A 25,009-nucleotide genomic window follows, 5' to 3' on the forward strand; every position below is an offset into this window, starting at 1 on the left:
AACAACTTTAGGCCAAGAATTTTCTTTTGTTCCTTCAATTCCCAGGAAGAGTTCCTGGCATAGAGGCTTAATAAGTGCTTGTCGAATGAATAAATTAATGAGTAGAAATCCCTAACTTTCGTACATGAACCTAAAGGGGGCCTACATTAAATTTGAAAAGTTACTTAGGATCCCACTGTGAGCATATGAATTATCTACCTATTTATTCATATCAAAGTTTTGACTCTAGGGCTGCTGTTCGATTTTCTAGGAAGTGTTTGGTTTCTGGGTCACCTTTCACAGTCAGTTACCAAGGGAGCAAGAAGAATTCAATACAATGTCAAACTCAAAAAAAGAATGAGAAAGGAAAACATATAAAAATCAGATAATTCCTTTAAAAGTCAAATATGAATTGTACTCTAATGTTCTTTCTTATTTAAAGTATAATATTCATGTTATTTTAAGTGTTTCATATTTCTTTTATTACATGAAATGACATAGAAACAAATGAACTATGGTGAGTGGACATAAAATTTACATAAGACTGTTCAGACCTGGGCAGAAGAGGCTCTTTGAGGGGAACTGTAAGTAGAGTGACTAGGGGAGGATAAGAATTGATGAAGACTAGAAAAATAAACAAGAGTGAGGCCATGAAAGGCAGCCAGCACTTTAAGTTACATTATTAAGTTTGGACTTTATCCTATAGGAAATGAAGAGCTCCTGCAAACTCTACCAGAGGAATGATGTGGTCAGATTAGGCTCTTTCCGTGTTAGTGCAGTACATACATGTGAGGTACATGTGAGATACATGTGGCTGTTGAGCACACACCAAAGCATGGCACTGGGGAGGGAGAGGAAACACTGAGAGATCTTCATGGAGAATGAATATTATTTGATGACCAATCCCATGCAAGGTGTGAGGAAATACCTTCCTTCTTTGAATGTTTCTGATCATACAATTTAGATAACCAAATACTTCTATTTTTCTTTTTAGTTTGATTCTAATGGTACCAGGTCAAAAGTGTGGATGCTATGACTAGCCATCCCCTCTTTAAACCCAGTAGAGAGACACTAAAGAAAAAAAAATGGTAATGATATAGTCCTAAGGTGTTTTTTCCCCCTGACTTACTAAAAGCAAAGCATTTCCAATAAATCCACTGAAACTGAATCCTAATCAGCAATATATTTATCATTAATCAGAGATTTTATTTTGCTCCATTGACTGATCAAATTTTTAGTGAGCCTTTGATTAAGAGACCAGTACTAAAACTCTTGATCGTGTCAGGCGCACAGCCACTTAACCAACAATACAAGAGGACACAGAAAAAGGGTTTAAGAAAAATGATCAAAGTAAAAAGCTACAACACTCAATGTTAACAAAAGTTTTAATATACACTTGACTACAGATGCATACAATGACTACTGAATCTCCATCCATAGACAGCCAACAAGGTATGAATGAATTTATTAACTTCCAACAAAACTTCAGGTTGTGCACTTAAAAAACTGGAAACTATTTAAAAATAAAAATTAACAATGGAAGCAACAATGCTATAAAATATGATGGGATAACTTTAAAGAAAGGGTTCAAGTACTGTTTGGAAAGATCTTCAGACACCAGTCTTTGAGAAGTTTGTACATTTCCCATCTTTGCATAGTAAAAAAAGAAAAACAGAAACTAAACCCACACACATTCCACTTGGTAAAACTCCACAGCTCTACGTGATTCATGTTTTATAACATGCACTTATGTGTACTGCTCATTTATCTAATAGGAGTAGCTCTAATTTGATGGGCTCATGCAGTATCCCAGGGTGAGCAATGAAGTCAGCGCACATCTCCTCATCCATGTGTTATTACTTAATGTAGCAAAAGTAAGCAGGTGAAATGGGAACTTGTCATCACTTAACACTAACTCTTGTTGGGTAACATTAAACAGTGATATGCCTGTGTTTTGAGCTCAAACGAATAAAAAGGCATATTCACACCACAAGAATCAGCAAATGAATGGCATATGCAAGAGAAAATACAACAGAGTTTGAAACTACATAACCTAATACCATCAAAAATAACTATAATCCACTGTTCACAACTGGTATGGTTGCATTATCTTTCATAGTCATACACAGGTAGCTTAAAGCTTGTGTATTTTACATATACACACAAATAATTTAACACTGGAGCATAGGTTTCATTACCTATGAAATTGCCAGTGTAACAAAAAGTTACACTGACATTTGCCATATGTACATAATATTTGGGGACCACTGTGGTCTGATTTAAAACATAACATCGCACATTTACAATGTTGTTTGTGAAATGCTCAAAAGTTAACAATAGATTTAACTTGTTTGCACTACCATGGTTTTGTATCTATTAAGTCACCGTGGTGCCTCTGGAACAGCAGTGAAATGTGTACGGTGGACTCAGCAGCAGCTGAGTATCCACTAATGAATAGGACCCAGCAACAGAGAGATGTAAACGATGTGGTGACAGGAAGAGATGCCGAGTAATCTGAGTTTCCTCCAAGCTTCCTCTAAGGGCCCGTGCCGCTTGGTAGAGGGATACACCCTGTGTCTTAGGAAGCCAAGAGTACGGCTGATAAACCTTGTAGGTAGCCCTGTGAGTACGATATAAACATACAGCTAGTTCTAGAGAAAGACTGCCTACCTGTGTAGCACCTAGGACTCAGAAAGCAGTAACAGGATTAAGATGTTAGGTTACGGTTTATTGTAGCATAGAGAAATTAAGGTTTCTGCTCTATGATTGCGATACTTCCACAATTAAAGATAACCTGGGGAAAACCCCACTGTTTCAGCAGTACATTTTTCGGACTTAATCCTTTGCAAAGTCCAAGCAAGAGTGGTGAGACTAGCGTCATGAATCTCGCCGAAGAGGAATTTAAAGCTCGGTCTAGCAACTAATTTGGTTGTCATGAAGAAGTGACTAGTACAATTGGATGTCCTGTTTCTAAAAACAGGACATTAAAGAAGTGTGGGCTCTTTGGGGGCCTTCAGTAAAACTCATCTCTAGAAGGCTGCTCACTGAAAGGATCATGTACAAGTTTTTACATTCAAAACAAAGCTGGGACCAAATTTCTTTATGAAAGTATATACCTAACACTTGAACAAAAGCTATCTTGACCATAAATGGAAGAAGAATTCAATGACAGTGAATTAAATTTAGAGGGACCTGGGAACCCAGATTACATCTGCAAATCTGCCAGGAGGGGAAAGAAGGATGTGAATTTGTATATAGTAGAATCCCGTTGTAATCCAGAGCAACATTCCACCGACCGGCCATACACTGTGGGCCAAACAAGGTTTGTTGAAAATACAACACACAGAAGTAAAGCCTGTTTTAACAATGCTCACAAGAAGGTAATTGTTGTTTCTGTCCCCATGACCAGCTTTACAGTGGGTATCTACCATATATATTTTGAGGCAGGAAGTTGAAAGCATGAATGAAATATTGACAATAATAGATATGAATAAAATGGAAAGCTTAACTTCTTCCTCAAGCTTTCAACATTTAAAAATTATTTTTTAATTTAAGGCTTTAAGTTTATCCTCCTTTCACATTAAAGACAGGGAAAGAAAATTGTCAGAACCAAAAGCTAAAACCGTGAGCTTGGCACTTTTGTGATTAATTTGAGAGGGTGTCTACTTTCTTACATTATATACATGTTTATAATGACATCCAAAAAAATTTAGAGACTTAGTACATATATTTGCATTTACATAATTTTTATATTTTTCATATGGGTTATTTTGTTCTTTGTGTCCCCCACACTTTGTTTATTTTTGGTTTCAAGCATTTCATCTCATTCAAGCATTTCATTTTTTAATTGCACCTGTTTTGTGCCCCAAATCCCTGAATCTGTGGCCACATCTGTCTTTTTTGAAGCAAACCTAAGAATCACTGTACAACACGTTACAAGAGAGAAGGACAGAGACAGAAAGAAATAGAGAAAAGAACCCAAAAAGATGGGGAGCAAACAATGAACTCAAATTTACAGACAACCTTTACAAGAGAAATATTTCAGTACAGACAAGTGAAAACGATGTGTCAAAATCTCTTATTTCCATATTTACATTTATAAAAGAACTATACAATAGCTTCATTGTTCAAATTCCAGCTCCCATTTCCAAAGGATGCTCGGTCCAGGAGAAAAGACAACGGGAAAGTGAATCAACAAGAGCAGGGATGTGTGGAGCTCCTCGTGGCCTGGTCTAGACTAGGGGGCTGGGGGTCAGGCAGCTTCCATGGGCTCATCTGTCACCTTCACCTTAGGAATTCAGTTGCAGGTTTTGCTGTGGTTGGCTTGCTAGCTGCTTGTTGTATATATGCCATGCAGATTTTACCCTTTGATCTTCATGCCACTGGAGTGTGTCATTGGTAGGAAAAGAAAAAAAAAAATCATGCCAAACCATTTAGAAGATATTAAGTGCCAACAGGCTGAGGAAAGAAAAAAAACATTTGCTATTTTTTAATGGTTCTTTTATTGCACTTAATTTTTGTTGTTGTTCCTTCTTCCTTTCATTGGAAAAAAAAATTCTGAAATCGTTCTTTTTATAACATTGTCTTTTGCTCCCTTTTATTGACAGGTGGTGGGAGGAGGTTCTTTGAAATTATTTCCAAAAAGGACAGTTTTCTTTTACCCCATCCCTGTCACCCCAACTTTAGTTCTGTAGTCATCACCACCCAGTGTTTTTGTTTACAGACTTAATAGTTCCGGCAACGATGCTGCAAGTATGTCATACCCAGAATCCAACAGTGCAAGATGCCGTTCATCCAGTGCCGCTGATTCAGATGGGGCCTTGCTGAGTAGGATCGAACCTCCTCTTCTTGACATTTCTTCCAGAGTGCGTCAAAAGAAGATGCAAACAGGGGGGAAAAATCCACAATATCAGTCAGATAGTGATGAGAGAAGGGTAATGATAATGACAACAATGCTAGTTCCAGAGCAAAGTGATCAACTGGCCCCAAGGCAGATTTTCCCAAATAACTTGAAATTGAAACACAGAACAGCTCACACTTTTGGCTGTTGGTACAACCTCCCTGCCAGTGTATATTCATTTATGAATACCAAAAGAAGCTTCAAGTTGTTCATTGTAAATCACAGAAAGCCACAGGCAGCCCAATTTGTCTGTTTCAGAAGTAAATGACATGGCTAATTTTAACTAGATGTAAATTATTCCAGGGAGGCTCTCCCACTTAGGGGGCTATTAGCAAAACTAAGAAAAATTCTGCAGGTCTTATAGCTACTTCCTTCCAGAACTTGAGAGTTCTAGATCAGTGGATCAGCTTTTGTCAAAGTGGAAAAAACAAAAACAAAACAAAATACCTTTGCTCTACTCAGTTATCTTGCTGCCTTGGTGGTGTGAGCTCTTACCCTACTCTGGAACAAGCATTTTTCTTACCTAGAAAGTTGAAAACCTGAGTGCACAGTAAGACAGTACACTCAAGGGAGAATGGACACAGGCTTGGGTTAGTTAAGCAAATGCAGCAGCTTAGCTTAGTTTGAAGTAAGCAAGTTAAAATGCCTTGCTCACGGTGTCCGGTCTCCTAAAAAGAGGTTCCTATGTTTAAAAAGAGAAAAGAAAGAACCAGCAAGACACTACAAGGCAACAACAAAAGTTAGTTGCAACCTCCCCGTGGTCTGGCTTTATGTGGGGCATCGAGCAAGGGGGCTCATGCATTCAGTCTGCACACTGAGCGGGTGCAACGCAGCTGCCACCGCGGCATCATGCAAACCTGGAGACCAGCGAGTCCCCAGGATCCCTCATCCCCCTGCCCACTCACTTGGGGCCAGTTGGATACCCTTACAGCTCTAAGTACCAAAAGGATTACAGTATATTCCTCCTCGCCCAGAGGTAATTCAAAATCAGAACAATACCAAAGCTCAAAATATGTAGAAAGACATCCCGCAAAGTTCTTATTTTTTTCCGATGACCACTTTTATGCTTCTCTTTTGAAATAGCAAAAATAAACATCTTTAAAGAAAATCTCCCTTCTCTTTTTTAACCTTTTCATTATGGCATCTTCATTAATGGCTTAAGCATGTGGATCACTGGCTAACATGTAGTGCAAACACTATTTCCAACAGCGCTACTTTTTTCTCTTCACCATTCCCCAACCCTTCAACCCTCTTTTGGGTCAGTATTCTTAAAAGCAGCCGTTATTGAAGCTGCCCAGGAAAGAGAGGTGAGAACAAACAGGAAGTCTCCCGTGATGTATCTGTCACTGAGCTAGTTTACTTCAGAGCACAGGACCTGTGTCTCTACCTATGTTCACTGCCCTTGAAGGTAGATGTATAAGGAACCACACGCCCTGCGAGTCAGGTGGGGAAAAACAGGGACTGCTTGACCTTGTGAAATGACCCTGACGGACTAGGAGCCCCAACCTATTTAGATATGTATTGCTGGAACTCATGAGAAATGTCAAACTAACGTCAAAAGCGGATGTGGAGGAAAGATCAAGTGTGCTCATGCTACCCATGTAAATGACTATATTGCCCTCATTCAAGTTCAGGGAACATCAGATAAATAGCCACGTTTACGGTCATCATGACAATGTGGTTCTTTTTTTTTTTTTGGCTGCACCATGCAGCTTGTGGCATCTTAGTTCCCTGACCAAGGATCGAACCCGGGCCCACGGCAGTGAAAGCACTGAGTCCTAACCAGGAATTCCCTGGTTCATTTTTAAATGGAGATATGAAATTCCATTTCAGCCTGGCATACAGGCAACCTCTAGTGTCCAGAAGCTTGTGCTCCTTTTAAAAGTCAGTTTTTGAAGCTTAGATTGCATTTTTTATACAAAAAATGTTCTACAGTATGACTGGACTCCCAGGCCAGACCAGGAAGCCAAGCCACCCTCCTGTCTATGGGAAAATGGACTCTAGAAACCAATGGGGAATTCCAGGACCATGTTTCCTCCACTGATGTCCCAGCAGGGAGAAAGTGGAGCCCCGTGATGAAGACAGAGAGGGATACTCCTGCAGCAGGCTGACTTTGAGGGTTCCTCAGGGGTAAACTGTAAAACCACTATGGGCTACTGTACGTTGAGAACTGCCTGTCAAGTCTTTTTGTTCTATTTTAATGAGAAAGCACTACTCTCATGCGTAGATGTCTGCTGCTTTTCTTCCACAGTGTTTCCTCTGAATACCTCTGCTCACTAGATTCTGAAGGCAGCTCACTTTTTCATCATAACCTGCAAGGTATTTCTGGATCATTATAAAATATTAGTGTAATCCACAAACCCTGCATTGACCCAGTTTTCATCCATTTTCACTACTTTTGAAAAACCTGTACTTTTGTCTACTATATATTATACTACATATACATCTATACAAAATTTTTAAAAAGCACTTCAGGTAACAATAACCATCTTGGAATTGCAAAGTCTCAGGTCTTCTTTTAAGGGTATGTCTATCCACCACTAAGACCTTCTTTTCTTTCCATGATGAGTCATCACCTGCCCACCAAGAACCCTTTGCCCAACCCCGCCTCCTTGGTCACCTTAGACTGAGTTCCCTTCCCCAGGGGGTTGAGTCAGGGAGCTGAAGTGGGTCTTTCTGGCCAACCCAACACCAACACCACCTGTGAGGTCTGAGTGAGAAAGTGCCTAACCCAGGAGTCGCAGGTACTAGAGGAATAGGGCTCCTTATTTTGCACTGGGATATGGTCATGTAATTAAGATAAGCGGCAGTCTGGCTATCCTCCTCATGGAAAGACTACCTAAAATTGATCCCATTTCCTAACTCTATAAAAATGAAAAGCAAAACAAAGAAAAAAGGACATTTGCTTTTTTGAGAAAATGTAATTAGCAATATTAAGTTCCTTTCAAATTTCATCCAATGTGACATTCAAACAATTCGGTTAATTTTCCTTGTGATAATCCAGATATGGTCCTTTAAATTTCATTTATTGCAAGCACCTAAACAGTCCTTTCTTTAGCACTTCCAATGACAAGGAACAAGCCAAACAGAATCTCCTAGAGTTCAAGTCAGGCTCAGTAAGGACTTGTATCCCAAGTAACTTCTCATAGAGAGGAAACCACATATGTAATTCCACAGACTTATTAAATTAACACTTTTAATGTCAGGAGGAGCTCTGCCAGGCTAGGACGGCCACTCCTGCCACCAAATCCCATGCAGAGAGCAAGCAGCAGAATAATGGGACATGGCAACAGTCTTCCACAGACTGAGATTATACTATGGTTGGAAGAACTCAATATTCATCCTAAAATCTTGTGATATGAATTGCCAACAAACTATGGCATCATCTATTACCTTCAAGTTCTTTTCCTACCATCACCTAGAATTCCTCTTTTCTACTACCATTGCCTATGATGTTGATATACTTTATGTGCATATAAATGACCATATTGTTCACATCAAAATTCCTGTCTTCAAATTTAAGGAATTCAGCTAAAAAGCCATATCTAGGTTAATAACAGCAATTCTGTTCATTTTTAGATGGAGAGATGCAATTTTCTTTTTATATATTTGTCACTTTTCCTAAGCTTTAGATCCTAAATGCTACTAAAACGATCCTTCATTTTCTCAATTTTTTTCCAAAGTCCAGGGAAAGCAACAGCTCTAATGACCTAGTGGAGCAGCATGATTATTCAGCACTGGATAGGGGCCATGAGTCTCCAGGAGTCAACCAGGACAGAGGTTTGCAATCTTCCGCAGCACAATTCGTAGCTTTATTTAGTGGGTGTAGGGATGGAGAGAAAAAAAGAGCATGGGGTGAGTGTAAATCGATGCAGATGTGGTGGAAAGTTGGACAAATTGGTGTGCCAAGGGCCTATGTTCAGTTTTCACAGGATTTCTCAGAGAAAAATCCTGACACCCCCAAAGACTGTGAGTTCATAGACTGAATTATCCCTTAGCCATCTTCATACTTGGAATATGCAATTAACTGAAGTTACTAAGGTATGCCTGCCACATTATCCAATATATCAGAATATTAAAAAAAAATAACCTACCAAATTAAGCATTTTTTTTCTTTTTAAGAGTTTCACAACCTTGCTCATGCAAGTCTTACTTACGTTAACCAAAACTTTCAGACTCTACTATTCTGCTAAAAAGAAGTAATCTAAATTCATATTATTTTTTTGACCACAGCAATCTTGATAAAGCTTCATGATCACTTTACATACACAAATATGTACACATTCACACATGCATGTACACTCACATATGCTTATGCTTTTACCACCTATTTCAGGGGAAATATGGTTTAAAAAAAAGAACCATAAAGAACGGCAGACAGTGTCAGGAGTCAGAGCACAGCTGTATTTCTCATGCATACTCTAACAGATTATGTTTGGTATGATACTTCCTCCACATCTATGTTACTCAGTGTTATACCTAAAGAAATGTGACATTAGGAAAAAGTAGTACTTCCCCTGAGCAGTTAATATATTTTCCTTTAATCTAAAAGTTTATGTACCCTCAGATTCTTCAGGCTACTTTGCCAATTTCCCGTCTAGTAATAAAAACCCGTTTCAGGAGGGATTTCCAATAAAGGTATTTATTTAGAGCAATTCTTTTTAAAAACTGTTTTCAACTTCTGATTCTAAAGAAAGCTCTTTTGTATCTACACTGAACTCAATGAAAAAACTCGAAGTTTCAGTTCAACTAGCAAATAATTTTACTTCCAAATCACCTCTAGACTAATCATCTCCAAAACTGTCCAAATGGTGGGAAAACCTAAGCTTTATCATTCAGCACCCAAAGCTTTTTATTGCAAGGTGGAAGCAGTTATTTAAAGTTTAATACAAACCACATGGTTACTATTAAAATCTAAAGATCTAAACTCTGAAAATATAAAGCTCCTCATGGAGCAAAGCAATAGCACAAAGAGTAGCAGCTTCTCCGAATTTAAACGGCTAAAGCGACATGTTCAAGAATTCTGCCTTCATTTTTTTCTTTGTTTCAGGGCATACAAATATTTACTTCGCACTACTGTGTGCCTGCTACAATGTCTTCCTATAAGGGTCATAGGGATGGGAAGGGGTATTGACACAGCCCAGCCGTACACGTGTCTGCACAGCATCCCCAGAAAGGCTGTTTTTCTCACCTCATTAAGTATCCATTTCTCCTCTCTTTTTGTGTGTGTGTGTGTGTGTTCTGATGATTAGACATCTCTCGCAGGTATAAATAAACTGTACGGGCCTAATCCACTTATATACACAGTGATAAAGGCTTTTTTGTTTTTCCCCAAAGAAACATGCAATTCAAGCTGTGAGCTAGGCCAGGCCACTGTTTTGAGGTCCTGCTACAGAACAGTGCTCTTATCGCCAAATGCTGAAGTGATACATCTGTCACTGCAGGTGGCTGGATGGTAAAGATGCCCAGGAGACTCTTCTCCAGGCCTTTGAAACTGAGGTTTCCTAACACTAAGGAGGCATAAGCCTGGGCATGAGCCCAATTTATTTTTCTTGAGGCATATTTATGAAAAAGTTCAAAGGAGCATTCTAGAATGATAACAGATCCTGGAACTACTGCAACGTACAATGACATTTTTACAGTAATGAGACACTGAAAAGTTTTTGCTGGAATTAGGTCAGCCCAAACAAACATATATTCTTTTGTTAGGTACCATGTGAGAGACTCACCATCTGGGCAATATTTTGGTAATACCATACAAGAAATTTAAACAGGACTTGCTTACTTTGTGTGTGTTTTTCAAAGTATTTTGATGCCAAAATTACTGTTTCGCCAAACAAGTTCAAGTTTATAAATATCCCTGTAGAAAAGACGTCCCATCTGATAACACCTTTCCAACTTGAAGCCACTCAAAATCTTGTAGGCTTATGCATTAAATCTTAATATAATAACAAAATTAGCAGAAAATGTTGAATTTATTTAAATCATCTATTGGTTTGTTTTTCTTTCATAATCAGTTTCTAATAATAACATTTTACCTGGTTTAAATATATTGAATTCAGAATTCCAAACATAAAATAGAAGAAAGTTCATAATTAAGGCAATTATTCAGATAATTCAAGGTCAGAAACTTTCAATTTCAATTGAAACTTTCAATTTAGGTCAAAAACTTCCTCTGTTAAATAGCCAGATGGAGGCAAAGTGGGTTTTGAATTTGGGTAATGGTCTTATTTCCTGTTTAAATTTGTTTCCCTAGATCTAATTGAAACTGAATTGATCACAGGGAGTGTTTGGCACAGGAGGTCTTATCTACAAACCACAATAATCAAGTCATCACAGCACGAAAAGGTATAAAAGGCAATTATCCAATGAATCCAAGGTATGGAAACATCCAAACTGGATAAATTAGGTCCAAAAACTTGGACCACAATTAAGGTTTGTTTGTGATTATCTGGTGTGTCTATTTAAACAAACTTACTTCAGTGATCAATGTACAATCCAAACTGAAAGGTCATATGAAAACACAAAGGCCTACCAATCATGTCAATATTAACAGTTCATTAGAAAATAGGAAGTGTCACAAAGCCACAGACTTCAAATTCCAATGAGAAACCAATTCAGTAGGTTAGGGAATTAATAAAACTATTTTTTTAAATCTGTTTTTATAAAATTAATGAAGCTTTTCGAATCACAAAGCTATACATGTTACATGTGAAAAATAAGAACCAAATGGTTACTTAGGTTGTGAAAATTTCAAAATGTCAATGGCATATACACCAGTTTTAAACAGATACAAGGAACTTATATCCACTTATTTCCAATGACATAGTTTCCTCGATTATCTGCATATAAATAAATGTTTCTCAGGATGCTTGCTCCTAAAAGTTATTTTATCAAAGAACTTCTCCTTTAAGCAGTGCACGTGAATGCCTTCTACATTTCATGTTTTCCCACTTGCCTGAAGATGATATTTGAGGTTCCATGTTTCTTCATTTCTGACCCATTTCTGAACAAAAATATTTATTTTTAGCAGTTTTATTGTTGAAACTCAAAATCTGGTAGCAGGAACTCAAAACTTAGTTATGTAAGCAGAAAAGAGAAGTACCAGAGCCACTGGGAAGAAGACATGCGGCATTGCTTACTTAAATCCCCATCCTGTGCCCCCAAGGACAATAGCTGCTACCAGGATGGCACCAGCGATGGAGCCTATTATGAGATTGGTGGCACTAGGACCTGTGACAAAGGATCATGGGAAGAAAGTCATATGAGCCGACCACTTTCATTACCACCAGGGACAGGCACATAAGCAGTTTCAGGAAGTAAGTCCCCTGCATAAAAGATCACTAAACACTTAAATCGCCTTCATTTATAGACAGCTACTGCTTGGATTCATCTACCTGGAAATCCAAAGTCTCTGCACCACTGACAGAATAATTCATTCCGTTCACCTTTTTCAGAATTTGAAGCAAATTATGGATGCCCAATAGCTGCCGTTGCCCATCTTTCTTCTCCTCCCCTTTCCCAGTATCACGAATCAAACAAGTAAAAGAGCGAATAAAGAACACGCCTGCGTTAGAATTCATTCAATCTGACTGGCAAATGAGGGCATGAAAAGAAGTAAAACTATTCCACTGAAATGCTCTTTCAAGCAGCACATAAAGTTGTCTGAATGCTAAATTTTTTATCCCCCGTTGGAGACAGTTAAAATGTAGAAGTCGGAAGGAGGGTATCAAATAAATAGAAACGTTGAAGCTCTCAAAGAGCTTCACTGTACAGACCTATACAGTGTTTACACAGCAACATGGGGTTCCAAAGACAAGATATAAAGGAAGCATAAAATTCATTTGGGTAATTCTGTAGAAATGGGAAAAAGATTCCTTCGGTTCTTTTGAAAATTGAATCTATCTTCAATTTTCCAGTTATTGCTAAGAGAAATCTGAGACTTAGAGATAGTTAAAAAAAAAAAAAAAGAGAGAGAGAGAGAGAGTCGGAAAGACAGCAAGAAAGAAAATGCAAGGTGGAGCTTCTATCAGTTGTTTAAGAGTTGAAACATACAGTAAATCCTCTCCACCCACATGGAAAATACTTTAGCTCACTGTTTTTAAATGTAAGAAACGCTAACTTCAGCAAACGAATTATTCTAAGTATCACAACCTCCAGGATGCTAATATGCAGGTCCAGTGCTCCTAACGGCAAGCCACTTCCAGTCTTAACTATACATCTCTGTTTCAGAAGTCAGGAGGCCAATTTTCATAGTTCCCCTAAGATCCTGAGTTTGTGTATACATTCATTTCTGTGTAAAAAAATTCTCTTTTCTGCTCACATCAGTGCCCTCAACTGTGTACATAAATGGATGCCACTTTTAGCAGCACCAAAATTGTGTGCATTGTATGTTTTCACTCGGAGACCTCCCAGTGCTGTGGGCATGAGTGGGGAGGTGGAGGATGAGTGAGTCTGGGGGACAATGGGAGGCTGGGGGATGTGGTCTTCACAGGCTAACCACTGAGGTTCTACAGAACATAAATCTCAGTGGCCTGTAGAGACACACTGAAAATAATAAATAATAATGAGTGCAGGAAAAGCAGATTACCTACTGTATATTGAGCACTTACTACATGCCGGGTAAAGTTCTAAGCTCTTGACAAATATTATTTCATTTGATCCTCACAAAAACCTTACGAGATAGGAACTATGATCATCCCTGCTTAATAGATGAAGAAACAGAGGCTTCTAGAAGTTAATAAGAGACAGAGGCAAAATCTGAACACAAATTTGTCTGACTCTCAAGCTTATGCTACAAATTGAGGGTCAGCGAACTACAGACCACAGGCCAAATATGCCCCCGATGCTTTTTTGGCAAAGAAATTTTATTGGAACACAGCCACGTTCATTGGTTTACATACTGTTTATGGCTGCTTTCATGCAGAGACAGCAGAGGTACGCACAGGCTATGACAGACACCCTGCGGCCTGCAAAGCCAAAACAATTTACTATCTTTAAGATTGCTAAACATTATCCCATTTAGCTGTATTTCCTCCCCACATTTTTTTCTGCTTTTGTTCTTTTTTTAAAAATTTTTATTTTATATTGGAGTATGGTTGATTAACAATGTTGTGTTAGTTTCAGGTGTACAGCAAAGTGATTCAGTTATACATATACATGTATCTATTCTTTTTCAAATTCTTTTCCCAGTTAGGTTGTTACAGAATATTAAGCAGACATCCTTGGGCTATACAGTAGGTCCTTGTTGGTTATCTATTTTAAATATAGCAGTGTGTATATGTCAATCCCAAACTCCCACATTTTAATAAGGAATCAAATTTTGAAACAAACTTTCAAAAAATTTGTATTGCCGTCTACATTCCGTATGCTTTAGAAATGATTTGTACTTTACCAGCCCAGAAAGCATAGGTTGGGATTAGAATCAATACATAATCCATGAGAAATGATTCCTGATTTACAATTATAAACTAAGGAGTAGAAGTAAAGGCAAAAATCCCAAACAAAACCAAAAAAAAAAAGCTCTGTGGAATCCTCAGTGACTAAATGAACATTAATACTATCAGTTGAACCAAAAAGTGTTAAAACCATCTATATCATACTATGTGGATTTTATTTTTAAAAAGCTATATTTCTGTTTTTAGCAATTATGGCAAAATTTAGAATTGGAAGGAAAAAAACCAGTAAACTAATAGACAAAAAGAGTGCAGAAACCAAGTTAAATAAATAAATCTATTTTAAAGAAATACATATATGCTTATACGGACTTACCTGTCACAACCAGAAAAAGCCACAAGCTAACAACAGTGGAAGGGTAGATGAAACAAAGGTTGGTAACAAAGACTATGCCTTACAGCAAAGGCCTTGGATTTTGCCCAGCTCTAAATTTTTCCAAGGGAAATTTATTAAAATTCATCCCTTCTGTTAGTACATTTCAGTTATGGCCAATAAATAGTATAAAATGATATAAAATGGAATTTATATACTATAAAATAATATAAAAAATGGAATTGGGATAATTTTTTAGAAAACTACCTTTCTTCAAGGAGGAATTTCACATAAATGTATATAGAATTTCTCCTGGAAAAGGAATGTTGCTTCTGTATATAATCCAGTTAACAGACCCAAAGTGAAATTTTACAGGACAAAGTTCTTGTTTTCTCTAAATATTTTACCTCTGTCATATACAAGTAAGTAAGGAGAAATAAAATATTTATTTTCTAACAAGTAAAGAGAAATAAAGTATCTTTTCCAGTATTTTAGCTTCCCTTGGGTTAATTAGCTTCACAGTCCATACAGATGGGATGTGAGTTAGAAGATCCCAGTCTAGTCAAAGCCCTTCAGTCAGGGGAGAGACAGCTTAGGTAATCTTCAACACAAAGTGACACCTCTGGACTCCTCCTCTCTTAATGCTATTTTGGTGCCGAGGTCTCCCAGGCCCGTACTGTACTGTGTGCAGCAACTAATGGGACTAAGGAGGAACGTGTGTGATGTTAGCAACAAGCCCGTGGTTTGGGGAGGTTGAATAGAGTTTATCTGGTGTTTCCTTAAGATACTAGGAAATCATTCCTGGGCCACTGGGGAGGGTTACCACCACTACACTGAATAGAAAAGACAGCATGTGTGGGGTATTTCTGTCATTTGTAAATGCTTTCTCTGTAATTAGAGGGGGAAAATATTAGGATAATCTTTTAGTCTACAGATTGGCAACCTCATAAAAGCAATATCCCATGGAGAAATGACAGCTGTTTTGAGGATGTGGATCAAGTACAGAGCAACCTAAATTAAAGCACCAATGAGAAGAGCTGTATTTCTGTGTAGGGCAAGTGGCACACAATATATTTATTTATACACTTGTTATTTTTAAGACAAACGCACCAGATAATTTGCAACTGTTCACTTAAGGTTTGCACTAAATATCTTCCCTTTCTTAAGGCTCCTTGTTTCCAAATATTTATGTAAACTTCTGATTTGAATGATTAACCTATTCTATAAGAAGAAAATAAAGGCAGTATCCTGAATATCTTCTTTTTTAAAAAAAATTAAGCTGAAGCCTCCTGTATCACTCTAAATAAATGGAGGAAATATTAGTGGCTACATTTGGATTATCTTTAAAAGGAGCTACAACTGTTGATAATTCCTAGCTGTATACGTGGATCTATTTGACTGGTGAAGATTAAACTTGTTATAAGAATCCTAACAAACTCTCATATAAAAGCATTTTTGTCAATAGTTTGTCCAAAATATCTGTATCTTAAAATTACTTTTACAAATGGAGGAGCAATGGAAGCTTTTGGACCATTGCCTTAATTGTGAAGACATCATAAGCACCCCAATATTATTTTATGCCCCACATTGTTCCAGACAGGAGAAGGTTCTCCACTGCACGAGAAAACCACAGGACACAAACACATCCAAATCACACCACAAGGGGCACTACCACGGGGAACACAGCAATGAGACAACACATGGGGGAGTCAGATGCTAAGGGTCAGCTCACACGCCAGGAACCAAACAGAAACACTCTGAAACGCAGAAAGATGCTTACTCTATTCCCCACCCTGTGCCTCCAAAAATCACCCCCAGGGCCAGAATGGTGCCGGCCACAGCACCTATTAGCCTGCTTGTGGCCATGCTCACTGTGTGGAGGGAAAACGGAGATTTTTTTAACAAAGGAAATTAATTACACACTGATTTCACTAACATACACATAATCCGTTCAGGAAATGCTCTGAAAGTCAGTTAAAGATTGAGATCTTTGCTTTAAGATTTGAAGTTAAGATCTACATACACATTGCAAATATTTGAGGATGATTTTGAATTTATGTTCAAATTCCACAAATGCTACTTAAAAACATAATCTTTTATAAATACTTTAAACATGTAAATAATCCAATTTGAGTTATAGGTCCTACACGGAGTGAGATAAAATTAAAATGTAATTTTAATTGCATAACAGCAAATCTGTATTTTGGTTATGAAAGTAATAAACCATTACTATGCTTTTTATAAACTTCTCAAACCATGAAATATGCCTAAGAAGCGATATCTTTTTTAAAATTCAGATCTTATTCCAATTTTGTGAAAATCCTTACAAATTTAAAACAGAATATATTTCAAATGAACCACATTTTTACCTGGAAAGTTACTTTATCTGGAAAAGTGTATCTCAAATAACCTGCAATGTTTGGGACACACATTGTATTGGGACATTTAGTTTTTGTTTATAGTCTCCAGTGTATAAACTACGCACTGAGAGAAAGTTAAGGTCTCTGGGCAACTGTCTTAATTGCTTCAAACCATGCAGTAGCGGATGGCTGAGTGGAGACACTCCATCCCCGCACATCACGACTTCTGTGAATAGCTTTGGCAGGTTGCAAAATGGGCCTGGAATGAGCACAGGTCCCCAGCGTTCTCTGCATGGGCAAGATGAAGTTTAGCATTGAAGGAGGGAGGCAGGTTATTCAGGGTTGAACGTGTCTGTGCGGCTGTGAATATACATGCAAACCTGTGGACAAAAATGCACTTTAACTCACATTTCTATGTGAATCAAAAGTACTGGCTTCAATCACTTTACCGATGAAGACCGAAATTAGCTTCCACAAGGCTGCATTCACACAGATTGTGTGTTATGGGAAACAAAGAACTATGACTCGAAGTCACAATTTTTTAAGGCTTAATATTGGGCTTGTTAACATTTTGAGCTAAATATTCTCCCAAAGAAGAGAGGGGACCTTGGTGAGCAACAGTACAATTGCTTCATTTTATCACAGAGCAAATAATCTGAGTGAGAGATTCTAGTTTTATCATTAACTAAGCACAACCTGAGTTGTTCTTAAAATAACGAAAAAGATGGGGGACACAACAGAAAACAGAGAAAGTCTATGGAGAGCATTGAGGGGAAAAGAAAGAAGACCAACATATAAGGTGGTGGCAATGTTTTCCAAATATGACAGTACATTATAATTCAAAATAACCTAACTGATGGCTCAGATTTCCAAATTGTGGAGGTAAATATTGGGATGAAGGGTATTCTAGATTGAGTGCCTTATTTTTTCTTTTTTTGAGTCCTTAGAAAATCATTGCTTTCAGAATACTAAATTAACCAGGATACATCATGTTATCATATTTTTTTTTTTTGCTTTTTTTGCTTAAGTTTTAGGCATTGGCCCTCAGACCCGAAGTACGTGAGAGTACTATTACCTCGTTAATTCTTATATAAGCTCTATGTGCTAAATTACAAGAAACACACACACATCTCTGTAAAACATAATGATAAATGAATATTTGTTATCTTTATAGTAACTGTATGAATGATGACTAAAAATAGCTATTTTAAAAGGCTTTTTGTATTTGCTATGGATGTAATTTCTCACTGCAGAACTGAGAGAATTAGGCAATCAATCATGCAGGTGTTAGAAACAACCAGAGGAATAAGACTTCTACAGATGCTTCAAATATGTATTCAAGATAAACAGATATAGTCTTTAATCTCCCCGGAGCAAGAACAGTTATCTCCAATTCTTAACCGATGAGTAGTCAACACCAAAGCAACATAAAAGTAAGTGGAAAAATAGCTTTTTCAAAGGTATCCTCTCCCGTCTTTGCTCTCCCTCCCTCCCACTACTTTTAATGGTGGTATACTAAAAATATATGTAAAATCCATTTGATTCTTTATCATGATACTTGACAGGGTTATCTCTTTCAGTAGGTAGCGACTCAACGTGTTTTCAAACTGGCATGAATTCACTGAGTGGCTCACAGGTGGGTGGATTTGTACAGGGGAAAATATTCGGAAACCAAGGTCTCAGTTGCTCTTCACAGCTACAAAGAATTTATCTTCTCATGGAAAAAAAAATTCCTTGGATCTTTAGGGGCCTATGATCTAGTTTCACTTCTGTAAGAATTTATTTATTATGTGACTGTATTTGTTCATTCACTCACTCATTTGTTATCTACCAAATGCATTTTTTTGGGGGTTCCAGAAAATACGGTGTAAGAGTAAGGGAGCAAACAACACAGTTTGGTTAAAGATTAAGTATAGTATTTATTTCTAATCTTAAATTTTAACAAGATAATAAATCTCTGCAGAAGGAACTTTGGTGCATAGAGTACAAGTGATGGCTTTGATGCCTCCTGCCTTTGAAGTATTAAAGGATGCAGGATTATAGCCCCTTTTGGTTCATTGGAATCACATAGATGAAATAATGCAGCTTTTTGTTTCAGAAAGTCTCTAAAAGCAAGAAAAGAAAAAAGCCAATCGCTCAGTTTCAAAAACACAATTTCAAAGTGTCTGAAGCATGACTAGTCTGTGGAAGAATTCTACATATAAAATAGAAATTCCTAAGAAAAGGAAAAATTTCATAGTTCGTATCTTGATATTATATATGTCTCAAAAATTCTACCTCTTATCACATATGATAGCAGGGACCAAGATTAAAAATAATAGTAATAATCCAGCCAACAACAGAAAGAGGAAAACAAAAATGAAAACATACTGCTAAATGTTAATAATATAATGCTTCCTTTGACAGTAATGGATCAGCTAATAAGCTTAATCATTACCTGTTTTATTTTTTTCACCCTTTCTACTTAGTACTGCTATGAAAACTAGCAGCATAACTGAACACCCAGCTTTAACTCAGGCTGTGTGCAATAACAGAAAGAAAACATTGGGCTGAAGATCAGGTGATCTACGTTTTATTGTTGGCTCTGCACCTAACTGGCTGTTAACCTTGCTAATTTAGTTTTCTCATTTTTAAAACAATGGGTGTGAACTGAATTGCCACTAAGGCCCTTCCATCTCTGATCTGATGACTATTGTCATGATGAAAGGCTCTGACCAAAGCTTCCCAGGACCGTTCTTTGCCCTTATATATATCAATAAAAATATTTGATATGTTCCAGTTTCTTCTCTTTCCTCCTACAATGGTGCTACAAACCAACCAGTGAGAAAAGTTCCATTGTATTTCATAATAAGCACTGCGCAACGATGCCTACACGTTACAAAAATTACTGGTACTTGACGTGGTTCTCCTTACAGCAGGTGGAAATTCTAGGTCTTCTAAACAGAGTTCCAACATATTTTACCCTTGTAGAACAAACCAAAATAATTTCTTTCAGGGAGTTCAGTGGAAACAGGTTGGGAGAAGAGGGACCCAGAAAAGTCTTCATATGTAAAATGAATGACAATGTAGAAAACATGAATGAAGTAATATGTGATAGAAAATCTTTTTAAAAAAATCCTCGCCCACATGGTTTTTGCATTGAGATCCTATTTCTTGTCTTGTAGTAATTTTGATTTGAGTGTTGGAGCAAAGAATCTAGCATGCTTTAAACAGTGGGTTAACAGTGGACAACTTTAGCGAGTACAGAGTAACTTCAATGGCAATACTTTCAAGTGTGTTTTTCATCCCTACCTAGATGGAGAAGTTGAATTTTTATTCTTCCAGGAACCTATAGTTAAAATGAAAGGAATACCCAAAACACATTGGTTCATTTCTGACTTCCTCAAATCAATGGAAACAGAGTCACAGAATTCACCTTTATTTTTTTACTAATTTGGTCTTGATCCAACACCAGACCAATTCAATCATGAGAAAGAATGTAGAGCACAAAGTTATAGAGAAAAACTTTGGCACCTCATACAGCTGCTGAACCTACAGTCAAGGAAGTACTGATTGTTTCAATACCTTGAGTTCATTACTTGTTACTCTTCAGCAAGGCAATACAACAAACGGATTCTGAAAAACGGAAAATCAGCACTACATGCACCATTTCACTTCCTTTATATATTCCCAAAGAGAAGGAATGTGATATTTATTGAGTGCCTACTATGTGCAAGGATGTGCTGACTTTTAAATAGTAGAGAATCAATAAATATTTGCTATCTGGATTAAAAAATAGAAGTAAAGTACCTAGTTTCTCTTTTACCATCTTCTTTTAACCAGAATATCAAAAATCTACAGCCAAGTGTTTAAATTTTTATTTCTGTTGTTTCCCATTTTCCTAGTGTATTACTGGAGTTTCCTATAGAGGCTGAAAAGATATAAACGACCGTTATGGATAGAGCCATTATTTCTTTGTTCTAACATTGCTTGACTTTTCTGGAAATCTGATAATTTACAATAATAACTGCTCTTTGTTTATATCAATTAATGGCTTTTTTTCAAATGAATCAAGATTATTAGAGATTCATGAGGATTTTAGAAATTTTAGAGCCAATTGGTAGGTTTACTCAAATGATTCCACTGTCTTCATTAAGAATTTAAAAAAAAAAGAAAATATGCAATAGGAAAGAAACTTACCAGAATGCTAACATTGATTACCTCTGAGTTGCCAGATTAAGAATGGTTTTTATCCTCTTTTTAATCTTTTCTGTATTTTCAAAATTTCCTACAATAAACTTGAATGATCAAAAAGGTTATCTTCAGAAGATAATGAAAACTAGCACCACATGAAATGGGAAGACAGCAAAACAAAACAAAAGGCAGCTATGGATATTCTCTTCTCTAGAATGTAGTTTACTTTATGCTTCCAAGTAAGTTTTCTGGGCACAGGTGAGTGAAGGAACGGGGAACAGAGAGAACCAGACAATTAATTATCCCCTATCCTACATAATGAATAAGGACAAAGTCTAAGCCACTTTAGCTCTGCTCATCTGTTCAGGCATCCTTATACATCACTTGAGGAAACAGCATCTAGATCTTTCAGAGAATCACAGACATGCTATGGTGAGAAAATTTGGAAAGAATGAATCTCTCCTTCTTGTCAGAGCCTAAATCTTCTCTAAATCTAAGTTCTGAAGGTGGATCCAAGAATTTTTTGTACTAATTTTAAAGTAACGAAAGACTAAATGTAAAAGTGGAATTGGTTCCTTTTTAGAAATAGAAGGAGAACAGAAATAGACTGTGAGGGTGTGCTTGTGATTCTTATAGAATCTTAATATCACGGCATATTAAGCAAACTCATGAGAAGTGTTTTAACACACCCACTCCTACTGAACATTACACATGCACCCAAATCAGCCTAAATCTCTTCAGGAATTGAGGACTATGGAACTTCATACGCTTTCGAAGTCATAGTTTCCTCTATGGACAATACTGAAGCTCAGAGAGGTTAAAGGCACTTTCATCCAAAACTAAGCAGATCAAAATGACACTATCTCGATATGCATTTTTCCTACCTTCAGGGAAAAAAAGCATGATAGTTATTTATAAAATACTGTTAGCAGTACCATGAAAAAGAAGAACCTGATATACAATGCCCATTGGTGTACAACATTTGTTCTAGTCATTTTTTGGTTTCTCAGGTACAATGCTACAGATGCTATAGTAAGCCTACTGTAACTGATGACTTTTCTAGATCTTTGAAAATCATAAAATGGGTTGGGAATGGGAAGAATAGTGAGAAAGTGACTATCATATTTATGATGACACAGGCTACATTATAACACGATGTAAAAAAAGAGAATAGGCCTGAGTTTGGGCACTTGGGTCCTGGTCCCAGCCCTGCCTCTGGTTACCTGAGTAACCATAGTATGTCACCTGACCTCAGGGGCTGAGAGTTCCCATCTACAAAATGTGGGTGGTTCCAGTCAGAATGGCCATCACCAAAAAATCTACAAACAATAAATGCTGGAGAGGGTATGGAGAAAAGGGAAACCTCTTGCACTGTTGGTGGGAATGTAAATTGATACAGCCACTATGGAGAACAGTATGGAGGTTCCTTAAAAAACTAAAAATAGAACTACCATATGACCCAGCAATCCCACTACTGGGCATATACCCTGCAAAAACCATAATTCAAAAAGAGTCATGTACCACAATGTTCACTGCAGCACTATTTACAATAGCCAGGACATGGAAGCAACCTAAGTGTCCATCGACAGATGAATGGGTAAAGAAGATGTGGCACATATATACAATGGAATATTACTCAGCCATAAAAAGAAACAAAACTGAGTTATTTGTAGTGAGGAGGATGAACCTAGAGACTGTCATACAGAGTGAAGTAAGCCAGAAAGAGAAAAACAAATACCATATGCTAACACATATATATGGAATCTAAAAAAAAAAAAGGTTCTGAAGAACCTAGGGGCAGGACAGGAATAAAGATGTAGATGTAGAGAATGGACTTGAGGACACGGGGAGGGGGAAGGGTAAGCTGGGACAAAGTGAGAGAGTGGCATGGACATATATATACTACCAAATGTAAAATAGATAGCTAGTGGGAAGCAGCCGCATAGCACAGGGAGATCAGCTCAGTGCTTTGTGACCACCTAGAGGGGTGGGATAGGGAGGGTGGGAGGGAGACTCAAGAGGGAGGATATATGGGGATATATGTATATGTATAGCTGATTCACTTTGTTATAAAGCAGAAACTAACACACCATTGTAAAGCAATTATACTCCAATAAAGATGTAAAAAAAAAAATGAGGGTGGTTCTAGATGGCCACTGAGACTCCTTCTAACTCTAAACTCCTTTTAATGGCTGGTTAAAACAAAGTTCCAGATCTTTCACGTTTTCTCTTTGAAGTATTAGAGGTCTGTGAAGTATTCCAATTTCTTCCTAATCAAAAGTGTGCTTAAACAGAGCATGGAAGACTACAACTTCCTTCTGGAAGGACTCAAGTAGTGAGGAATGACCAGAGTCTCATGTCAGTTAAAAAGAGTTTATCTATTAAAAACACTGGCATAGCTTAGACAAACTATAAAATGATTAACATTTGTGATTATGGAAGAAGCATGAGGTTTAAAGGAAAGAAAGGAAATTGGTATATTTACTTCTCCCCAATCTCAGTTCTAGGCTAACGGGTAACAAGCTTTTTTTTCAATGTTATATTACAAGAACCCTTAATTCTGTAGTGATATGAATCATACATTTTAACGGCAAAAAGAGATATTCTTATGTGTCTCCTGTCAAATCTATGAAGTTGTTATATTGGCGCCACTGGAAGAGGACCAATGAATTCAGTATGCAAAGAACTGAAACCGAAATCACACAAACCCTTGGGTCCTTCGTCCTTCGGGGGGTGCAGGCTCCTAACTGGATCCCGGATACTGCAGTCTGTCCCTGCCCAGGTGAAATCACAGATGCAGGTGGCTTCATTACTGCACACCTGTGAAGAACAAAGAACAGAGATGCGCCATTTTCACTGCACTTGGTGGAATAATGGTGATAAATGTAAAAGGGACATGGAACAAGGCAGAGGCTTTAAAACCCATTGGGAATTTTTAAAAATTTCCCATGGTTCTGAATACTAGACAAGGGGAAACAATGTATAGATCCAATAGTTGGATGATGGTTTTTTTCAGTTAATTATAGAAAAATCAAGAATAAAAGGAAGAAATTTTTAAATTAAATGTTAATTACTCGTGTTGATATTATTTAAGTACACAAATGTCTGACAATGTAGAAACATATATGCTTAACTCATGAAATTAAGCAATACTGGGTTTAAGAGGCATTGCCAGAGATGAAATACCTGGAGGCATAAATCACCAATGCACTGCATCATCTCACCACGCTCAACACAGAAGTCATTAGGGGGCACTCTGCCAGCCAAACACACACCCTCCCACCTTCCCTGCCTGCCCGCGGTATCACTCCTGTCTCAGTCAGCCAGGCTGAAGACCATCCTAGAGCGATCTCTGTCCCTTTCTCTTCCTCTGGGGACCAAGCAGCATGCTGGAATGGATGTGTAATTTAGATGAAATAAATAACCACCCACAAACTAGAGACAGAGTAGGCTAAATCCTCATCTGCCTGTGAAATACATTCGCAGATAGATTATTTAGAGATGATAAAATCGAATTTAAGCTTATTGGAATAAGAGCTTTTTAATCTGAAATGACATAACACCATGATTATGATTAACAGGCTGAATTTAACCCCTTTTTTAACAAGATGAAAAAGTGGGAGGGGTAGTGGAGACTCATGCGCCTTTTTAAAGCAATAAATTTTATAATGCTTTCAGAACAATAACTGAATAACTGAGAGGTCTGCCCAGTGCTTTTACTTTACTGTAGCAATTATTGAATATTTACTACATTTACTATGTGCTGGGTACTTATGCTCAGTGCTTTGTGTATAGCATCTCATTTAATACTCACACTAGCACCCTGATG

The 25,009-nt window shown here is 37.4% G+C and overlaps 1 protein-coding gene across 2 annotated transcripts in view; it reads right to left on the reverse strand.

Moving 5' to 3' along the window:
- Positions 1-4,787: 4,787 nt before the first annotated feature.
- ADAM23 (ADAM metallopeptidase domain 23) overlaps positions 4,788-25,009 on the reverse strand; it is a gene marked incomplete at both ends in the record, with an annotated part of 161,994 nt that continues 141,772 nt past the window's right edge. The window contains 3 exons of one of the 2 annotated variants that reach the window (XM_082658689.1): positions 4,788-4,836; positions 12,022-12,112; positions 23,889-24,000. In XM_082658689.1, coding sequence (XP_082514815.1) covers positions 4,788-4,836; positions 12,022-12,112; positions 23,889-24,000 — 252 coding nt within the window. Of the gene's footprint in view, positions 4,837-12,021; positions 12,113-16,427; positions 16,519-23,888; positions 24,001-25,009 lie in introns of both variants that reach the window. The other variant, XM_082658690.1, reaches the window with a different exon arrangement.

Source organism: Grampus griseus, assembly GCF_964374135.1.
Source record: "Grampus griseus genome assembly, chromosome: 7".
NCBI lineage: Eukaryota > Metazoa > Chordata > Mammalia > Artiodactyla > Delphinidae > Grampus > Grampus griseus.